The following is a 21,580-nucleotide window of genomic DNA, read 5'->3' as shown; positions in this document are numbered from 1 at the left end:
AATGATACGGAGAATATCATAATCCCTTATAATGACTGAAACAAACAGATAATATAAATCAAAACGGAAATATTGTTATTCAAATTCAGTGTTGACCTCTATAAAAGATTATTTGAAGATATTATTAAGCAAATCGGTAAATTCATTTTTTAATAGAATGCAACCACATTTGTGTGTGTAATTATAAAAAGTTATGTTAACAAATCACCTTTCCTAGGTTATAGCATTGTCGGTAATCACAAACCTGACTGAAATCTTGAATTTGGTACGATTCCATAACATCATTGTGTGCAGGGGTGTGAATTTTTACTACATTCTTTTCTAGATTTGTTTCTATGTTTTCCGAATATCTGGCATTTCCTTCAATAACGTCATACCCAAATTTCTGAAAAAAAAACCGCATTTGCGTCTTAATATTACTTTTTAAAAAGTTTGAATAGACACCAAACAGGTCAGAAAAAGACAAGAGAAATGTTTTGAAATCAAACCAAAATGTTGAAAACAAAATAATTAAAAAAACAAACAGCGATAGAAAGCGAAGCAAATTGAAAACTGAACTCGATCAGCTGATCAGTAGAGTGACTTTTATAAATTCACCATATAAAAACTAAATTAGATCAGTAGAGTGACTTTTTTAAATTCACCATACAATAACAAATACAGTTTAAATAGGCGAACGGGAACCATTGACAAAAGTGAAAATATACAAATGACAATATATACTTATGAGTTATACTATTTGATTCTTTGGCATGATTTGGTCTTTGCTTAACAATATCACATGTTGACACGATATGTGATATAAATAAAGTACAGTTCAACATAAAAAAAAAATCAAAATTACAATACAAAATTATTATCATCAGTTATATCTTTGACTTGTTATTATTGGAGAATGTTGATCAGCCAAACATGTGTTATTATCATGCTTTCAATCCAAATACTTTAGCCTCTAAATATGTGTATACTTCTGATTCCATGCAAAACAATGAGTTGTACAAGAAGAGTAGCGTATTGTACTGACATACAGTGTTTTATTATACAGAAAGAAACTGGGTTATATTTTGAGACAATATATTGGTTGTTCTCCTTATACTGCAACTCTTACATCTTTTACAAATGAAATATTTTTTTGTTAACCTATCATTTCTTAAAAAGCTATATTTATATTGACGTCATAAATCAAACTCTACGGAAACGTATCGTAAACGTCATAAACAAGGCGATTTAAGGTCATTGACTATATGACAAATGACTATACGGTCAATTGAATATGACTGCGCAAATAGCATAGTTACAGTAGAAACAATCATTCGGAAGTCTCGGAAGACGAGTCAATTCAAATGATACAGAAAGTACGGGACAATGTTTGCTTCCAGTAAACAGTTCATATTCAGTAAATAGTTTTTTAAACTATTAACCGGTAAATAGTCTTTTTCAGGAAATTTCGTAAAAGGGTAAATGTATTCGTCAATAATTTTATATAGAAAATATATACTGAGGTATAATAATCAATGATATTTATTTAGATTGCGGAATATTTGCTTTTATCTAAAACATTATCTTTATTTATACATAACAATATACAACTTTGTCATATCTTTATATGAGGGTAGACATCTTGTTTATCTTGATTAAATGCAAAAAAAAAAAAAAAAAATACCGTGTGAGGTATATTTAGTTCTTGTATAAAGTTCATATAATCTTTACTCTAGAAATACGATGATAAAAAAAATATTTAAAAATCATAGTTGAATGATAGGAGTTGGAAAACACCAAGAGGACAACAATAAACAATAATAGAAAAAAAAAACCAGTAACTTGGTCAAAAAGAAAAACGCCCAATACACCAAAATATACTGCAGACAAAACATAAGATCGAGCACCAGAAACACCATTTACAACGGGGTGTTACTCCGAAAGGGTAAGCAGAGTAAATTTATGAGTACAAATAATACACACAAATAATTTATACAAGTCATGCATGGAACTTATTCATTTTCTGACAAAGAAATAAACATACCATATCCATATTGGCCGTGACAACGGAAAGGAATAAAGCATTAATCAGAACAATCAGTAATTGGCCCATTGTTGATTTCTGTAAAAAACAAACCATAGGGAAAACAAATTATTAAACTATACTTTTTTCGAAAATTTATTACAATTCGGTAATCGATAATTAATTACAATTCAGTAATCAGGAACGACTTTTTCCAATTGAATTCTCAAAAACTGCCTTCTAATAGCACACAATGATCTTATCCATTAAGGGAAATTTCAGGAATTTAGTAAAGTATTTTCAAGCAACATCTTCTTATCTTCATATCGACTGAGTCATGCACAAATTGAATAAAGTACGAGATTAAAATTGTAAGCGAAAGGTCAAATTTTCACTCAGTGAATGCGGTCAATTTCTTTTTTTTATTCGAAATATAAAGGTTTAAAGGATTATTTTTTGTATCGAAATTGATAGATATTTACATAATAGTTTTGTCTGAATAACAATTCAAACAACCAACGTAATGAATTTGAGTTTATCAATGTTAATATTTTTTTTTATTCATTGAAGTTGATTTATTAACTTCAAGTCAAAAAGTGAAAAAGAAATTAATCCATTTCATCCATGTGCTTATTACCTCTAGTAAATATTATTTTTGAATTATAAATCGCTTACCTTTTGCAGTCGTCTTACAATGTTGATGTGGACGAAGCGTTGCTGCTTAAATACTATCCGTCCAGGATGTAAAATACTTGTTTCTTGGAACATTTGACAGCTAGACAATAGTTGTTTTCCACTAACAATATGTCACGTTTGTATGTAGGAGTTAACCCGACAAAATTTCAAATGAAATCAAGTGGTCATATAAGATTTGGACTAAGGAGATCGTTTTAAGTATATTACGATTTAAAAATATCACTTTCCCCTCAAGGATTCTACGAAAACAAGACCATAACTTGCCAATTAATTTTCTTGGTCTAAATAATAATTCATGATATCCTCTTACACGAATACAAAATCATTTCGTTCATGGGAACAAATTTGTTCAAGCATATCAAATAGATTTTTTAGTAGATTTCAACGAGGTTTTTCAATGTCAGGAATATGGCAGTTGTTTTTAACTTGTTCCGTTGCTTGGTAGCGTCTGATTTTGTCAGTTGTTATGGTCTCCCCCGTTTTTTAATTTTCGTTGGAGTTCGGATTTTTGTTTTACAGTGAAACTTCTCAAAACCGGCCGCCCGTCGGATCACAGTTTGCGGGGTCGCTGGTTTGTTGAAAATTGAAATCATCAAGAGTTACTTCCCTTCAATATGTGTGTTTGAGTATATTTGAAAATGTTTTTTACTTTAATCAAAATATATGTTTTCCTCTTTGAATTTCAGTTTTGTATATTATATGTAGCATAAAATACACCTACAACGTCTGTTTTATCTTATTTTATTTTGATTTTGCAGTAATAATAAATAAAATGTACCTTTTTATCTGACTTAACGCATTACCATGAATACATTGGATAGTTATGACTTTATTTTTGCATGCAATTATAATGATAATATATTCTGAAGAAAACTTTGTTTACCAAGCATCTGATTTTTGTCCCTTCCAATACGATGATTAGTTAACAATTAAATACCATAGTAGGCACGTTCATTAACCGGCAAGGTGAATGTACCGGTTACGAAAACACGAAAAAAACTCCCTTGAAGTTGATAGTTGTAGGAAATTCAACCTGCATTTCACTGCAGAAAAATTTCACATTTATCTAGGGTGTTTTCAAAGCACCATTTTTTTTTGTTTGGTTTTTCTATAAAATATGTTGGAAACTTGAGGTGACGTGGCTACTCAAGCTTGAAAACAAGATAGAGTGTTGAAAACTTGCTTTGTTTACGTCTAGTGAAGATTATTTTCATATATGCAATGAAATGTGGTGTGAAATTTCCAATATAGTACTGGACAGGATCAATCTTTATTAATGCCAAGTACTCGTTTATTTGAGATAAAGATAAATTCTGCACAATTTTTTGAAAAAAATCCAATTTAACAAAGACTAATAGGGGAAAGACAAAGGTAGTATAATCCTATACATCATTGGCTTTTAAAGTTTTGGTTTGAGCGATCGAGATGAAGATACATCAAGAAAGAATTGCAAGGGGTGAATTCATTTCGAGTTATCCATTATGTAGTAAAATATTGAAACGCTTTTGGGATCAGAAGTTAATACTTGAATCATAGCTTACTTATATTATAAGAATTGAGTAAGTGGTGTCAGAATTTCTGTTTGACTACATATGGCTTCAAATTAAGGACAGACATACATTAATTTTACCAAGGAGGAATGAGAATAATCAATTTGATATCACATCTTTTAATTCTAAATGAATACTACCAAATAACACTGACGCTGGGATATGCAGAATTGACGCCGTTTCCATTAACTGCGCATTGTGTGTCAGTTACTCTTTATTCATCACAATGAAATCCAAGACTGTTGAAAAACATTCACCTTGCCGGTTAATGAACGTGCCTCCTATGGTATTTAATTTTTAACTAATCATCGTATTGGATGGGACAAAAATCAGGTGCTTGGTAAACAAAGTTTTTTTCAGAATATATTATCATTATCATTGCATGCAAAAATAATGTCATAACTATCCCATGTATTTATGGTAATGCGTTAAGTCAGATAAACATTTTATTTATTATTCCTGCAAAATAAAAAAAATAAAAAAAGATAAAATAGACGTTGTAGGTGTATTTTGTGCTACATATAATATACAAAACTGAAATTCAAAGAGGAAAACATATATTTTGATTAAAGTAAAAAAACATATTCAAATATGCTTAAACACACATATTGAAGGAAAGTAACTCTTGATGATTTCAATTTTCAACAAACCGGCCACCCCCGCAAACCAGCCGTTTTCCATGGTCTAACGGGCGGCCGGTTTTGAGAAGTTTCACTGTATAACAAAAATCCGAACTCCAAGAAAATTTAAAAAAAAGGGGGAGTCCATAAAAACTGACAAAATCAAATGCTATCAATCAATGGAACAAGTTAAAAGCAACTGCCATATTCCTGACTTGATAACCTAAACCTTGGAAAACCTCGTTGAAATCTACAAAAAAACTATTTAATATGCTTTTAACAAATTTGTTCCCATAAACGATATGATTTTGTATTCGTGTAAGAGGATAGCATGAATTATTATTTAGACCAAGAAAATTAATTGGCAAGCTATGGTCTTGTTTTCGTAGAATCCTTGAGGGGAAAGTGATACTTTTAAATCGTAATATACTTAAAACGATCTCCTTAGTCCAAATCTCTTATGACCACTTGATTTCACTTAAAATTTTGTCGGATTAACTCCTACATACAGACGTGACATATTGTTAGTGGAAAACAACTACTGTCTAGCTGTCAAATGTTCCAAGAAACAAGTATTTCACATCCTGAACTGATAGTATTTAAGCAGCAACGCTTCGTCCATATCAACATTGTGGGACGACTGCAAAAGGTGAGCGATTTATAATCAAAAAAAATATTTACTACAGGTAATAAGCACATGCATGAAATGGATTAATTTCTTTTTCATTGATTTATTTGACTTGAAGTTAATAAATCAACTTCAATAAATAAAAAAATATTAACATTGATAAACTCAAATTCATTACGTTGGTTGTTTGAATTGTTATTCAGACAAAACTATTATGTAAATATCTATCAATTTCGGAACAAAAAATAATCCTTTAAACCTTTATATTTCGAATAAAAAAAGAAATTTACCGCATTTACTGAGTGAAAATTTGACCTTTCGCTAACAATTTTAATCTCGTTCTTTATTAAATTTGTGCATGACTCAGTCGATATGAAGATCAGAAGATGTTGCTTGAAATTACTTTACTAAATTCCTGAAATTACCCTTAATTGATAAGATCATTGTCTGCTATTAGAAGGCAGTTTTTGAGAATTCAATTGGAAAAAGTCGTTTTTGATTACCGAATTGTAATAAATTTTCGAAAAAAGTATAGTTTAATAATTTGTTTTCCCTATGGATTGTTTTTTACAGAAATCAACAATGGGCCAATTACTGATTATTCTGTTTAATGCTTTATTCCTTTCCGTTGTCACGGCCAATATGAATATGGTATGTTTATTTCTTTGTCAGAAAATGAATAAGTTCCATGCATGACTTGTATAAATTATTTGTGTGTATTATTTGTACTCATGAATTTACTCTGCTTACCCTTTCGGAGCAACACCCCGTTGTAAATGGTGTTTCTGGTGCTCGATCTTATGTTTTGTCTGCAGTATATTTTGGTCTATTGGGCGTTTTTCTTTTTGACCAAGTTACTGGTTTTTTTTCTATTATTGTTTATTGTCGTCCTCTTGGTGTTTTCCAACTCCTATCATTCAACTATGATTTTTAAATATTTTTTTTATCATCGTATTCCGAGTGTTCAGATTATATGAACTTTATACAAGAACTAAATATACCTCACAAGGTATTTTTTTTTTTTGCATTTAATCAAGATAAACAAGATGTCAACCCTCATATAAAGATATGACAAAGTCGTATATTGTTATGTATTAATAAAGATAATGTTTTAGATAAAAGCAAATATTCCGCAATCTAAATAAATATCATTGATTATTAAACCTCAGTATATGTTTTTTCTATATAAAATTATTGACGAATACATTTACCCTTTTACGAAATTTCCTGAAAAAGACTATTTACCGGTTAATAGTTTAAAAACTATTTATTGAATATGAACTGTTTACTGGAAGCAAACATTGTCCCGTACTTTCTGTATCATTTGAATTGACTCGTCTTCCGAGACTTCCGAATGATTGTTTCTACTGTAACTATGCTATTTGCGCAGTCATATTCAATTGACCGTATAGTCATTTGTCATATAGTCAATGACCTTAAATCGCCTTGTTCATGACGTTTACGAAACGTTTCCGTAGAGTTTGATTTATGACGTCAATAAAAATATAGCTTTTTAAGAAATGATGGGTTGACAAAAAAATATTTCATTTGTAAAAGATGTAAGAGTTGCAGTATAAGGAGAACAACCAATATATTGTCTCGAAATATAACCCAGTTTCTTTCTGCATAATAAAACACTGTATGTCAGTACAATACGCTACTCTTCTTGTACAACTCATTGTTTTGCATGGAATCAGAAGTATACACATATTTATAGGTTAAAGTATTGGGATTGAAAGCATGATAAAAACACATGTTTGGCTGATCAACATTCTCCAATAATAACAAGTCAAAGATATAACTGATGATAATAATTTTGTATTGTATTTTTTTTTTTTTTATGTTGAACTGTACTTTCTTTATATCACAAATCTTGTTAACATGTGATATTGTTAAGTAAAGACCAAATCATGTCAAAGAATCAAATAGTATAACTCATAAGTATATATTGTCATTTGTATATTTTCACTTTTGTCAATGGTTTCCGTTCGCCTATTTAAACTGCATTTGTTTTTATATGGTGAATTTTAAAAAGTCACTCTACTGATTCGCTTCGCTTTCATTCATTGCTTGTTTTTTTTAATTATTTTGTTCAACCTTTTGGTTTGATTTCAATACATTGCTCTTGTCTTTTTCTGACCTGTTTGGTGTCTAATCAAACGTTTTTATAGTAATGTTAAGACGCAATAACGGTTTTTGTTTCAGAAATTTGGGTATGACGTTATTGAAGGAAATGCCAGATATTCGGAAAACATAGAAACAAATCTAGAAAAGAATGTAGTAAAAATTCACACCCCAGCACACAATGATGTTATGGAATCGTACCAAATTCAAGATTTCAGTCAGGTTTGTGATTACCGACAATGCTATAACCTAGGAATGGTGATTTTTTAACAAAACTTTTCATTATTACACACACAAATGTGGTTGCATTCTATTAAAAAATGAATTTACCGATTTGCTTTATAATATCTTTGAATAATCTTTCATAGAGGTCAACACTGAATTTGAATAACAATATTTCCGTTTTGATTTATATTATCAGTTTGTTTCAGTCATTATAAGGGATTATAATATTCTCCGTATTATTTCGTATTGGAGCTCATAATATAAGAACATTGCCAAAACGTAATTCATATCGTGCTATATAAAATAAAATTGGAAAAAAATATAGGTCACCGATATATTTCAAAGTTTTGCCAATTATCGTATAGATGTATATAAAGAGAAATTTTATACACTAACAAACGCATAATTACGTAATAGTAACTAGCGAAAACTTTATAGGATACAATTTGAAATTCTTTATGATAAATAGTTCAAATAAACAAAATTTGGTGGAATCACCTTCATCAATTACGTTAAAAGCCAAATATTTAAAAGCCAAGGAGGTATAGGTATATGCTTTCAGAAAATGTAAGGATTGTTAAGGGCAACATAGGATAATAGATATATCCAATATTCAATTTTAATCAACTTTATTATATCAATACGAAAGAAATGAAATGTCCGATGAACGAGTTGTAGTTTTTCCAATCTGATTAAAATCAGATCATGTGTCTCAGCTTTGCTTCCTATGGATCTGACAAGACTACATTTTACTTTCTGTTCTGATAATTAATATATCAGCTAATGAAATTTTAGCCTTCAAATATTTGAAGGTGTGTATTAATCAGACAAAACCAGAGGATCCCGATAGATCTTTAAAATAGAAAGTAGAATGGAGCGCTTTCAGATCCTTGTAAGCAAAACTTTGACACAGAGGATCTGTATTTTAAGCCGATTCGCTTATTTTAGGAACCAATTAGGACCGATAATTAACGCATTTTGGGATTGGAAATAATAGAATACTCTAGTACTACCATGAGAGACTACATTCAATTATGTTTTGTTGAACGGTATTCCAAATTTGAATAATAATAATTGAAAATTGTACATCTACCGAATTAATTAACATTGCTAAAAACTTTAATACAGTCACAGTGGTCTTGTGGTAGTGGTATTGTGTTCACCTTGAGAGCGGGAGGTCGTCGGTTCGAACCCCGGCCGGGTCAAACCAAAGACTTTAAAATTGGTATTTGCTGCTTCTCCGCTAAGCACGCGGCATTAAGGAGTAAGAGCAAAGACTGGTTTATATTCATATTACATTAACATGTTCTCGTCCTGAATATGCATATTATTTTCCCGCTGGACGGTAAGCAGCCATCCATCATCATTATCATCATCATCATCATCATCATCATTAAAGATTTTATCATTCTTTGAAATAGTCGGTTTTCGTTACAGGGTCAGCAGATGAAATGTCTCCCTTCCTTGAAGCAATGCAGACTGCGTGACATAGAAAGAGAAACCAAAGGAGATGCTGGTCAAGTTACAGAGGGGTTTATTCACAGCTGGGTATGACAAATGAACATATATGTAACTAATAAAACTCGATATACTTATTACGCATTCATTAGGTTTAAATCATATTGAGATTTCCTCGACCAGTGTCACCATTAACATAATGTTAAAGAGATTAAAATGCACAAGTGTAATTTCGTGTTCGAAAGAGGCATTTAATCGCCATTAAATCGTCTCAAATTTAGCCGAACAATGTTAGATCTGCAAATTTGCAACAGCAAATGTTTGTTTTTCCTTCAGTAGGATTCGAACCCTTGCATCAGAGAAATCGTGGCAACACCGCATGCACTGTGTCCAGCGCCCTATACCACTCGACCAACTAGGCTATATGAAATATATCTTTCGTTAGTTGAGTGATGTTTTTCCTCGTCGGCGTTCTCAGGGTGTTAACACAGTACAGCGTGTATATAAAATTGAGAATTGAAATGGGGAATGTGTCAAAGAGACAACAACCCGACAAAAGAGCAGAAAAACAGCCCAAGGCCACCAATGGGTCTTCAACACAGCCAGAAAATCCCGCACCCGGAGGTGGGCTTAAGCTGGTCCCTAAACAAAAATGTATACTAGTTCAGTGAAAATGGACGTCACACTAAACACCGAAACATAAAAATGAACTAAAATTAAAAAAAACATACAAGACTAACAAAGGCCAGAGGCTTATGTCTTGTGACAGGCGCAAAAATGACAATATATATGTATGTGTTAAACTTTTATTCCAACTGCGTGTAGTTTAAGCTACAAAAATATTTTTGTCATGCATCCGATTTCACCTGGGTAGAACTTTTTCAATGTAACAATCAGCGTGTTTAAGTTATATTCTTAGACATTTTTATAGATAGATAGATATGTATACGTGTGTGTGTTTTAAAATTGAAGAATAATCTCTACTTTTCTTTTTCCAAACAGAACAAAGGCGATAAAACTATAAATAGTACAAACGAAGTGGTCGTCACGGAAATGTATTATGCCGATTTCGATGAAATCATTGATCACAATTCTCTTGGGCAGTCTTTGAAAGAGTTTTACCAGGATTTTAGATACCCTCTTTACAAGGAAATAAAGGTTCCAAAAGATGCTGAAGTATTTAATATGACCAGTTCTTTAGGTAAACAAGGTTCTATGTACTTAAAGTCAAATTTCCAAAATATAAGAAACGTTAACTTTTTTCTGTATTCAGTCTCTATTTGGCTGACCGTTATACTTTGTACTGACTATGTGAACAGAGGATAATCTGCACAGAAAATATGTTGTGAAGTGTTTAGCAAAATTCTTTAAAAAAATAACACCTACATACTTGAAAACTTGTTAAAATCAGGAGATCTGGTTTAATAGAGATACCAAGCCTCCGGAAACAAGAACACGTAAAATGAGTATGTTTTATATTGTATCTAGCTTTATATGTAATATTAACATAAATTTGAAAAAAAACTCATGGCGCTGAGAGGGATATCTCCTTGATAATTTCAGTAACACATATCAATTTAGGTGTAATATCAAAGCTTTTATTACACTTAGTTCAAAAAGTTTTTCTTGGATAATAATGAATGATAAAAGTCAATAATATAAGATATAGTTTAAAGGAGGGTGACCAAATTGGCGAAACATGACACAAACCCAAAGATAAAAATAGTAGATAAAGTTTCAGACTAACTTCATTGTCATTCTTTTATGCCTGACATCCTGGTGTTTTTGCATAGGGGAGATAATACTTATAAAAATTTTTAATATAGTCCAAAACAGGATCGTTTGCTATGACAACATCAATATATAATTAGGTATTGAAAACATATTCTGCATACTCTCTCTTGTTTAGATGTGAGAAATAAGTACTGTTATATAAATATAATTTTGATATAAGTGTTAAGTTAGAAATTAATATATGCATTCATAATAAATATTGTAAATCCCTGACAATCAATGGAATTAAGGGATATTTGTATGTGTTTCACATCCATGTTGTAATAGTACCTCACTAAAACGAATACATAAATGTGAGAGTTGTATCAATGCCACGAATGTTCCGGCGCATTTGTTCAAAGATAATTCTTCTATTCATCTTGTTGATATGTGATCTTGACGGATTGTAGCATTTTGTTTTAGGGAGTCGAACCAAAAGGAAAATCAATTGGCTTAATAACGGCTGTAGAGGCCAAGGGATAAAGACAGTTTATGGTATTGATTCAGGAAGAACCTGCAATCATCTAAAATTGTGCGAAAGGTAAATTGCACATTATTATTAAACTTTAGATTAACATTAACTTAATTGTTATATTTTGGTAATACTCGTCAATATTCTAGAAAATTGAAATAATATCTCGCTTTTAGTAGACAATTTGGTTCAATTTTGTCAAAGATTGCACTTGCTCTGAATAATTCGACCTCATTGAATCCGTATTCATGTGACCTTTAATTTAACTCCTTAGCTGGAGATGGGTTGCGCATGTATTCAGTTATTAAAAGGAAAAAAATGTCAACATTGAAAGTGAAAAAGGATGACCCATTAGGTTGACTGATTCGATCCACAAACAAATCATTCTTATACAGGTAAAACAATGATAAACAAACTTTTTAACCTACAGTATGAAATCAATTAGACCTAGAAAAATCCAACTGCGCGTGATCGCCATCTATCTGTATTTATAATCATGTTTTATCGGGTTAAATAACCGTTGGCGGTGTTCGCTGGTTATATCGATGGTTAATAAGATTACTTCTAGACAAAAATACCCACAAAATGGTGATACATATTATCGAGTCCATGCATTGTTAATGTTTTATTTTAGAATTTTTGTAAATTTGGATAAACGTTTTAGTATGAGAAATTGTGTTAAATCGGTGAACATGAATTTGACAGCTAATGCCCCTTTAACCGGGACCCTCAGAATTGAACAAACTATTTTTTTTATAAAAACGTTTGTTTTGTATTGCAACAAATCATTTGAAAAACAATAGTTTAAACATGTTCTATTCGACAAGTTTGAATAAGGTTAACTTTGTTCTTCTTGATATTTTCAGCCGAGGAATACTTAATGGAGTGAATGTATTTACAGATTGTGACAATGTCCACATTACTTCACCGACGGTGTATCGATGCATATGTTGTCCTTGGGTTACACCAACTACCGGTGATTGTAATTGTGTTACTATGTCGAGATGATTGAACATATGATCAACTCTATCAATAGCATGAACATCATGTTCTAATCCGAATAAAATGATAGGGCAACTGATGTGTTTATATGTTATCTTTTATCAACATAGTTGTTGAGTACAAACTAAATGCTTTCTAGGTACAAACAAGAACGAGAAAGAAGGAAGAAGATAATAAAGACAAGATAATAAAATAACAACAATAAATAATGAATGAAAATTATCCAGTATTGTTTTAAACGTAAAGGTCAACGGAAAATAAGAATGAAACGAGTTTTCTAACCATGACAAGAGCATAAATATATTGAAGGTATCAAGCGGTTCTCTTTATTACAGTATTGATTCTTCTGCACATCTTTTGCACATCTATTTTATGTGTTTGTGGTTTGATATCCAATTGATACACACCCTATAGATCCCTTTATCGTTTGCTGCAAAAAATATTATCAGTGTTATGAAATAAAAATATTAAGATAGTTTCAACGAACAGTCGAGATTCATTCTTATCCTTTGTTTTCCATTCGTTTGAGCTTTTGATTTTGCTTTTTGTTAAGGGACTTTCTGTTTTGTTTTTTTCCTTCGAAACAACATTCATTGATGTGCTTGATACAATTAGCATTGCAGTGAACCAAGAAGAATTCCATGGCTATCGACGATATGATAGAGACTAAAAAATGCATTTACAAAATAAAATAGGGAGATAAGATATGACTGCCAATGGTACAACTATCTGAGAGATTTTGAAATAAGCGAATATAAAAATTGTATGTCACCGCAAAATAAATTAAGCAAAACCCATACCGTAAAATCAGCCATACAAAGCTTTGAATCATAGATACGTACACACTAGTATTAATAAAGCTAAAATGTCAATTGTAATATTAAGAGTAAAATGTACAGATCTACATATCCGTGCATGCTGCATATACGGAAACAAAAGTGTATTATACATTGTATACATGCGTTGAATTATGTTAACGATTTTCGGTTAATAATTTTTCACAAATATAACAGTAAGAGGTCAACGTTTAAAATTTGTTTGCAAAATCTCAGCAACATATGTGCCAATTGACCGTTCTTTGACCATAAAAAATCCCTAATCATTATTCTAAGGAGACATGATTCTATTCAATCTTCAATATTTGCAACTATCAATTATGCAAAATTGTTAACTATCTTTGTAAGAAAACATGTGTGTTACCTGTTGAATGAATTTGGGAAAATGTAATAAAATACTGTGGGAAATCGTAAAAACAATAAACACCAAATGTGCACAAATGTAATATTTAACCAAATTGCCAGATTAGCAGTAGCTAGTCCATCTATAGAATTCAACCTGGTTGATCGAGGTGAAAACACAGCTTTTAGTATGGTTTCGGGCGAGGAAAGGAGGTATCTTTTTGCTACACCTGCTAGTATGGAATTGTTTAACAATGTTATCCGCATTTTTTATTCTTAAGGGCTTCATTTTTTGTCAACAAAAGATTGTGTAAATGATACCAGTGAAAGTCTTGGTAAACACAGTCAAACATTGAGGCGAAAGTCCAGGTGTAAACAGTCACACATTGTAATGAACATCCAGGTTAAAATAGTCAGACATAGAAGTGAACTTCTAGGTATAAATCATTAAACATAGGAGTGAAAGTCAAGATCAAAACAGTAAAACATTGGAGTGAAAGTCCAGTTAAAAACCGCAAAACATAGAAGTGAAATGTCCAGGTAAAAACAATAAAACATTGGAGTGAAAGTCCAGTTAAAAACAGCAAAACATAGGAGTGTAATGTCCAGGTAAAAACAGTAAAACATTGGACCTAATTTCCAGGTATAAATGATAAAACATTGAAGCGAACGTTAGGGTAAAAATGATAAAACATAGGAGCGAACGTCAAGGAAAACACAGTAAAACTTAGGGTGTGAAAGTCCAGTTAAAAACAGTTAAACATTTGAGTAAAATTCCAGGTAAAAACAATAAAACATAGGAGTTAAAGTTCATGTAAAAATAGTAAAACATAGGAGTAAAAGTCCAGGTTAAAACAATTAAACATAGGAGTTAAAGTCCACATAAAAACAGAAAAACATTGGAGTGAATGTCCACATAAAAAAAGTATAACATTAGAATGAAAGTCCAGGTATCCACATGTAAACAAAGAAGTGAAAGTCCAGGTAAAAATAATAAAACATTGGAGTGAATGTCTAGGTAACAATATTAAAAGTTAAACATTGGATTGAAAGTCCATGTAACAATTAAACAACATAGGAATTAAAGTCCACATTGAGGTGGTTGTCCAGGTAAAAATAGTAAAACATTGGAATGAAAGTCCAGGTAACAGTAAAAAAAAACATAGGAGTAAAAGTCCAGGTATAAACAGTAAGATAAAGGAGTTAACGTTCACATAAAACAGTATAACATTGAAGTGAAAGTTTAGGTATCAACAGTAAAACAAAGGAGTGAAACTCCAGGTAAAAAAAGTAAAACATTGGAGCGAAAGTTCAGATAAAAACAATATAATATTGAAGTGAAAGTTCAGGTATAAACAGTAAAACAAAGGAGTGAAAGTCTAGGAAAATATAGTAAATCATTGGAGTGAATGTCCAGGTAAAAATAATAGAACATTGGAGTGAAAGTCCAGGTAAAAATAATAAAGCATTGGAGTGAAAGTCCAGGTAACAATAGTAAAGCATTGAAGTGAAAGTCCAGGTAAAAATAGGAAAACCTTGGAGTGAAAGTCCAGGTATGAACAGTAAAACATAGGATTGACAGTCCAGATATAAACAGTAAAACATAGGGGTGAAAGTCCAGGTAAAACATTGAAGTGAAAGTCCAGGTATCAACACTAAAACAATGAAGTCCAGGTTAAAAATGAAAAAAACGTTGGAGTGAATGTCCAGGTCAAAATAGTATCAACAGTAAAACAAAGGAGTGAAAATCCAGGATAAAACAGTAAAACATTGGAGTTATAGTCCAATAATAAATAGGTAAAAATGGAAGAAAACATTCAGGCATAAACAGTCAAACATAGAAGTAAAAGTCCAGGTAACAATAGTTAAACATTGATGTGAAAGTCCAGGTAACAATAAAAACATAGAAGTAAAAGTCCAGGTATAAACAGTAAAACATAGGAGTAAAAGTCCAGGTATAAACAGTAAAACATAGGCGTTAGAGTTCACATAAAACAATATAAAATTGAAGTGAAAGTTCAGGTATCAATAGTAAAACAAAGGAGTGAATGTCCAGGTAAAAATAGTTAAACATTGGAGTGAAAGTCCAGATAACAATAAAAAACATATATAGGAGTAAAAGTCCAAGTATCAGCATTAAAATATTGGGGTTAAAGTTCACATAAAATAGTATAACATTGAAGTGAAAGTCCAGGTAACAATAAAAACATAGAAGTAAAAGTCCAGGTATAAACAGTAAAACATAGGAGTAAAAGTCCAGGTATAAACAGTAGAACATAGGAGTTAAAGTTCACATAAAACAATATAACATTGAAGTGAAAGTTCAGGTATCAATAGTAAAACAAAGGAGTGAAAGTCCAGGTAAAAATAGTTAAACATTGGAGTGAAAGTCCAGATAACAATAAAAAAATATAGGAGTAAAAGTCCAAGTATCAGCAGTAAAATATTGGGGTTAAAGTTCACATAAAACAGTATAACATTGAAGTGAAAGTCCAGGTAAAAACAGTAAAACATTGGAGTAAAAGTCCAGGTAAAAACAGTAAAACATTGGAGTTAAAGTCCAGGTAAAAACAGTATAACATTGAAGTGAAAGTCCAGGTATAGACAGTAAAACATTGGACTTAAAGTCCAGGTAAAAACAGTATAACATTGAAGTGAAAGTCCAGGTAAAAACAGTAAAACATTGGAGTTAAAGTTCAAGTATAAACAGGTAAAACTGAAAAAAAACAAACATTCAGGTATCAACAGTAAAACATAGGAGTAAAAGTCTAGGTAAAAATAGTAAAATATTGGAGTGAAAGTTCAGATAAAAACAATATAACATTGAAGTGAGAGTTCAGGTATGAACAGTAAAACAAAGGAGTGAAAGTCCAGGTAAAAATAGTAGAACATTGGAGTGAAAGTTCTACAAGGTCTCATATGTCAAATTGAGATGTTGGATCTTAAAGGTTAAGAATACAATTTATTTCAATAATTCTATGAACTTATTATTGATTTCTTTATTATAGTTGTGGGGTTTGCAAGTTTATTGTTGTTTAAAATTGGTTGATCTTTACGATGTGTCTGTGTCTAAACTAACTAATGACATGTTTACCACGTCTTAGATTGTGGTTTAACATCTATGTCGTCTGTCTGCTAGGTACCAAACGTGATCTATTTCCGAATATGACTGTTATACCGAGAGTGAATTTACATTGCTATACGACTTGTCTCGGTATTTTGTTCATCCAACATTCATGTATTTATTTTGATGGTTTTGTTATGGTTTCGGTTGAATAATGTGATATGTCGTATCGTTTGTTGTCCAAATAATTATAAAATTGCCTTTCAATACCATCATTACAACGTATTTGATTTCAACTAAAGAAATCTCTGTATTACTGAAACATTATTACACCAGGGTTTTCGATATCACAAACTAGTCAAAACATTTACTAAATTTTATCATGGGTACAAGGACATCATTCGTAAATATGAATCAACATGCAGACATCTTATACGTTCATGTATTTCACATCCAATATTTTATGGTAATATTCTTTACAAAGCACAACAAATGTCGGCATTCACCTCAAAAGCTAACCAAACCTTTAAACAGACTTATTCGGAAAGGATATAGTTACGATACTGTTGTCAAGTCATTAAGGATTGCATATTTTGGTATTAATATTGATTCACTCACAGGGTCTTTGCATCGGAAATAAACACATTTATTCTAACACCAGTTGTTGGCATGATACGGGTTATGTTCTTCTCATATATGATGGTATGGTACTAAACCCCTAACGGGAGGGATTGTACTTGATTTTTATATTATGAAGACATAATCTTTCAATCAGTTTAATTGAGGTCTGGAGCTGGCATGTCAGTAACTGCTAGTAGTCCTTTGTTAATTTATGTATCATTGTCATTTTGCTTAGTTTCTTTTGTTACCTATTCTGACATCGGACTCGGAATTCTTTTAAACTGAGTTTTACTGTGCGTATTGCTATGTGTTTCTTTATTCTACATTGACTAGAGGTATAGGGGGAGGGTTGAAATCTCACAAAACATGTTTAACCCCGCCGCATTTTTGCGCCTGTCCCAAGTCCGGAGCCTCTGGCCATTTTTAGTCTAGTATGTTTTTTAATTTTAGTTCATTTATATGTTTTGGAGTTTAGTGTGACGTCCATTTTCACTGAACTAACAAACAATTTTAGTTAGGGGCCAGCTGAGAACCACCTCAAGGTGCAGGATTTTCTAGCTGCATTGCAGACCCATTGGTGGCCTTCGGCAGTTGTCTGCTCTTTGGTCGGGTTGTTGTTTCTTTGACATATTGCCCATTTCCATTCTCAATTTTATTCTCATAATCCCGACTGTATATATATATATATATGACTGTTATATTGAATGTGAATTTGCATTGCTGTGCGGCGTGTCTCGGTGTTTTGTACATCCAACATTAATGGATTTATTTTGATGTTTCTGTTATGGTTTAGGTGGATAATCTGGTATTTCTTATCGTTTGTAGTCCAAATAATTAAAAAATTGATTTTCAATGTCATCATTGTCATGAAAATTGTTTGGACGAATTTTGTGAAAATAATTGTTTAAATTTCGAGATTGCATGTTAGTTACGTAATCGCGTCACTTTTTTTATATCTTGTGGTGTTTTTCGTTAATGGAATATGTTCGTTGTTGTGTCGACTATTATATTATTTGTTTGTGAGTTTCTTTGTAATGAATGTTGATGCGTGTGTTTGTGCTGTATTTCTGTCACGTAGTGTTTTAGCGATATTTTTTAAACATTGTCATAAAGCCGCAGGTTTGGCATGCCATGAAAACAGGTTCAACCCACCATTTGTTCTTAAAATGTCCTGTACCAAGTCAGGAATATGGTAGTTGTTATCAAATAGTTCGTTTCTATGTGTATTGGCGTTTGTTTTTTTTTTTGCACTTCGGTGTTCCTGTTGTTCCTTTGTTTTCCTCTTATAGTTGATGTGTTTCCCTCGGTTTTGGTTTGTAACCCGGATGTGTTTTCTTTCAATCGATTTATGACTTTTGAACACCGGTATACATGTACTACTGTTGCCTTTATTTAGAGCCCTCTGTCTCAAGCTTATTCCAACATAATTCTTTATCAAGTGTTGTTTTTAATAACTAGGTTTAAAACCGTTTCGTTCCCCCTGCATGGTCTACCTTAAATATAACATCTTTTATGTAAGCATCATAAATATTTGTGCATTTAATATGGATTTATCTAGGTTTGTTTCAATTGTCTTATCATATGGGGATCGTGTAACAACTTATGTTGTTTTCAAATAAAATCGGATGAACTGTTGTTTTTGCAGAGGTTTGTGTAAGGAGTAGGGGGTTCTTCGTCTAGTCCAATCTTTCACGTAGGAAGGATATTTTTGACACGTATGTTAGCATAGGGTTCCTGATAGGCTCTTTGTGTTGTTTGTCTCCCAAGAACTGGCAAAACATTTTTATCTGCGGCCTATCAAAAATCCACACATACAGGATTTTGCATATATAATTAGGAATACATATTCATAATAGTTTGAACTGTTAGTTTTCAACGCCAGTGGTCCGTTTAATAATAGCAATTATTGTATATTAGATAATTGAATTTAATGAGGCCACTGGCGTACCATGTTTTTTTATTGTAATGTGTTAATATTATTAATCAAAGTGTCTGCTTACGCTGAAATACATTTTGGAACGCCTCTGTTAGTTTAGAATGATTATTATCACGTGCGTTCAATCCTAAATGAATATAATACAATACAATACAATAAAAAACTGAATATGTTTCCAAATTACAGGGCCCATAAAGAGCATATAAATCAGATACAATCATTGAAGTAGTTATGTCAACAATAACATTATTAAGATTTTACAATATATTATAAATATCATAATAAGCCTAAGTTAGAACCAGAGCAAAAACAAATATAAAACAAACAAACAATGAACACTGATATTGAATAACAGTATCAGGATATTTTCGTCTTAGGTCAAAAGAACTACCAGTAAAATTCAAATTATTACAAAATGAGCATTCGATTAAGAAGTGACGTTCATCCTTAACTTTATCAACTGTACACTTTAAACAGAAGCGCTCAGATCTATCAGTACGAAATTTTGAATATCTGGCAGTTTCAATTCTTAATGGGTGAGCACTGATTTTAAATTTACAAATGGACTGCTTTTTAAAAAATTAATGATATCAAAATATTTCTTTGAAAACAACATTTAAATGAAAAATAAGTGTCAAGTTTGCCTTTGTCAGTGTTCATTGTTTGATACTTTAGATGATTCCAATATTTAAGAAATCTGTCACACAATTTATGTCTAACAAACATACATAAAGTACCAAGCATTTAATTCAAATTCAGTAATTGAAACTCTTTTTGCATAAATTCTATACTGGAAAACCAGGTATTGACTTTTAAAAAATGTAACTGATTATTACATATATTTATTTTTATTTAGGGACCAGCTGAGGCCCACCTCCGGCTGCGGGATTTTATCGCTGCGTTTAAGACCCATTGGTGGCCTTCGGCTGTTATCTGCTCTTTGGTCGGGTTGTTGTCTCTTTGACATATTCCCCATTTCCATTCTCAATTTTAATAATCCATATTTTAAACCTTCTAGTCTATGATAATATTTTAACATGATAAGATAACTGTAAAATAGATAAGAAATCTACCAAGTGTTGACATCACATCTATATTATTTGCTTTTCTATTAACACCAAGAATGTGTTTTGTAAATGCTTTATGTGACCTTTCAGTAGTATCCTGAGAAAAAAAAACTTTTCTAAAATACCTTCATTTCTTTTCTCATACAAATGTATAAAAATTGTAGTACTAGTATTTGAGGAAGACACACATCCCTGTAACTTGCTTTAAGTGATTTTTTATATAATTCTTCTTAACATTGCTTAAATTTACCACTAGATGTAAATGTAATTCCAAAATATTTATAGAACTTTGCACTTTCAAGCTCTTTTCCTCCAAAATAAATTTGTCTTATTAAGATTAAATATCAAAACACCATTCTGCACAAAAAGTATGCAACATATCTTTTTTGCAAACCATCATGTGCTTCAGAAATTATTCCAACATCATCAGCATACATTTGACAATCAACTCTACGATAATTAATATCAACAGGATCAGGATATGATAAGAAATTGTCTGGTAGATCATTTATACATATTTAAAAAATATTAGGGCTTAAAACATCACCTTGTCTCATACCAATCCAAGACTTGAAACATGGAGTCATTCTATCCCCAATTTTTACACACAGGTCCTTTTTACTGCTCCTGTCTTTAATATTACAATACAATTTTTCCAGATATATTATTTGTCAAAATTTTATATTTAATCCCTTCATGAATCAGTTTATCAAAACCTTTTTTTTTAAATTAACAAAACAGGCAAAAAAAGTTCCCCCTTTCTTACTTATATGTTCTTCAATAATAGTTTTTAGAACAAATACATGATCAGATGGTCTACAATTCTTAGAAAATCCAATTTAAAAGGGATTAATTACTGAATTTAGTTCTAAATATTCTTCAAGTCTGCTATTCAAAACAGAGTTAAATATTTTACCAATGCATGACTTAATGGCAGTGCATCGATATTTATCTGTTTTATTTGGATCATCAGACTTAAAAACAGGTGATAAATATACTGATGACCAATGCATAGAATAGATGCCGAATGAAAATACATGATTAAATAGTTTCTGAATTAAGGGGATAAGTGTAGAACTACCAGCCTTTCGCATCTAATTTAAAAATTTAAATATAAATTTGTAAAGCCCATTGAACTTTCCCTCTCGTTATACTAGAACTTGA

General features: G+C 31.3%; 2 protein-coding genes across 4 annotated transcripts in view; one reads left to right on the top strand and one right to left on the bottom strand.

Annotated features, from left to right (window-relative positions):
* LOC127726689 (uncharacterized) overlaps positions 1 to 2,806 on the bottom strand; it is a 39,408-nt gene extending 36,602 nt beyond the window's left edge. For 2 of the 3 annotated variants that reach the window (XM_052234138.1, XM_052234137.1), the window contains exons 1-3: positions 2,678 to 2,806; positions 2,024 to 2,101; positions 245 to 385 (exon numbers count right to left, since the gene is read on the bottom strand). In XM_052234138.1, the coding sequence (XP_052090098.1) occupies positions 245 to 385; positions 2,024 to 2,101; positions 2,678 to 2,770 (312 nt within the window). In that variant the 5' untranslated portion in view covers positions 2,771 to 2,806. The remainder of the gene's footprint in view (positions 1 to 244; positions 386 to 2,023; positions 2,102 to 2,677) is intronic. The other variant, XM_052234139.1, reaches the window with a different exon arrangement.
* LOC127726690 (uncharacterized) overlaps positions 1 to 21,580 on the top strand; it is a 269,933-nt gene that overhangs the window by 131,306 nt on the left and 117,047 nt on the right. Inside the window, exon 3 of the mRNA XM_052234141.1 lies at positions 7,702 to 7,842. Coding sequence (XP_052090101.1) covers positions 7,702 to 7,842 — 141 coding nt within the window. The remainder of the gene's footprint in view (positions 1 to 7,701; positions 7,843 to 21,580) is intronic.

This window comes from Mytilus californianus, unplaced genomic scaffold, assembly GCF_021869535.1.
Source record: "Mytilus californianus isolate M0D057914Y unplaced genomic scaffold, xbMytCali1.0.p SCAF_18, whole genome shotgun sequence".
In the NCBI taxonomy this organism is placed as follows: Eukaryota; Metazoa; Mollusca; class Bivalvia; order Mytilida; family Mytilidae; genus Mytilus; species Mytilus californianus.
The sequence above is the reverse complement of the archived record's forward strand: the minus strand, read 5'-3'. Positions and strand labels throughout refer to the sequence as shown.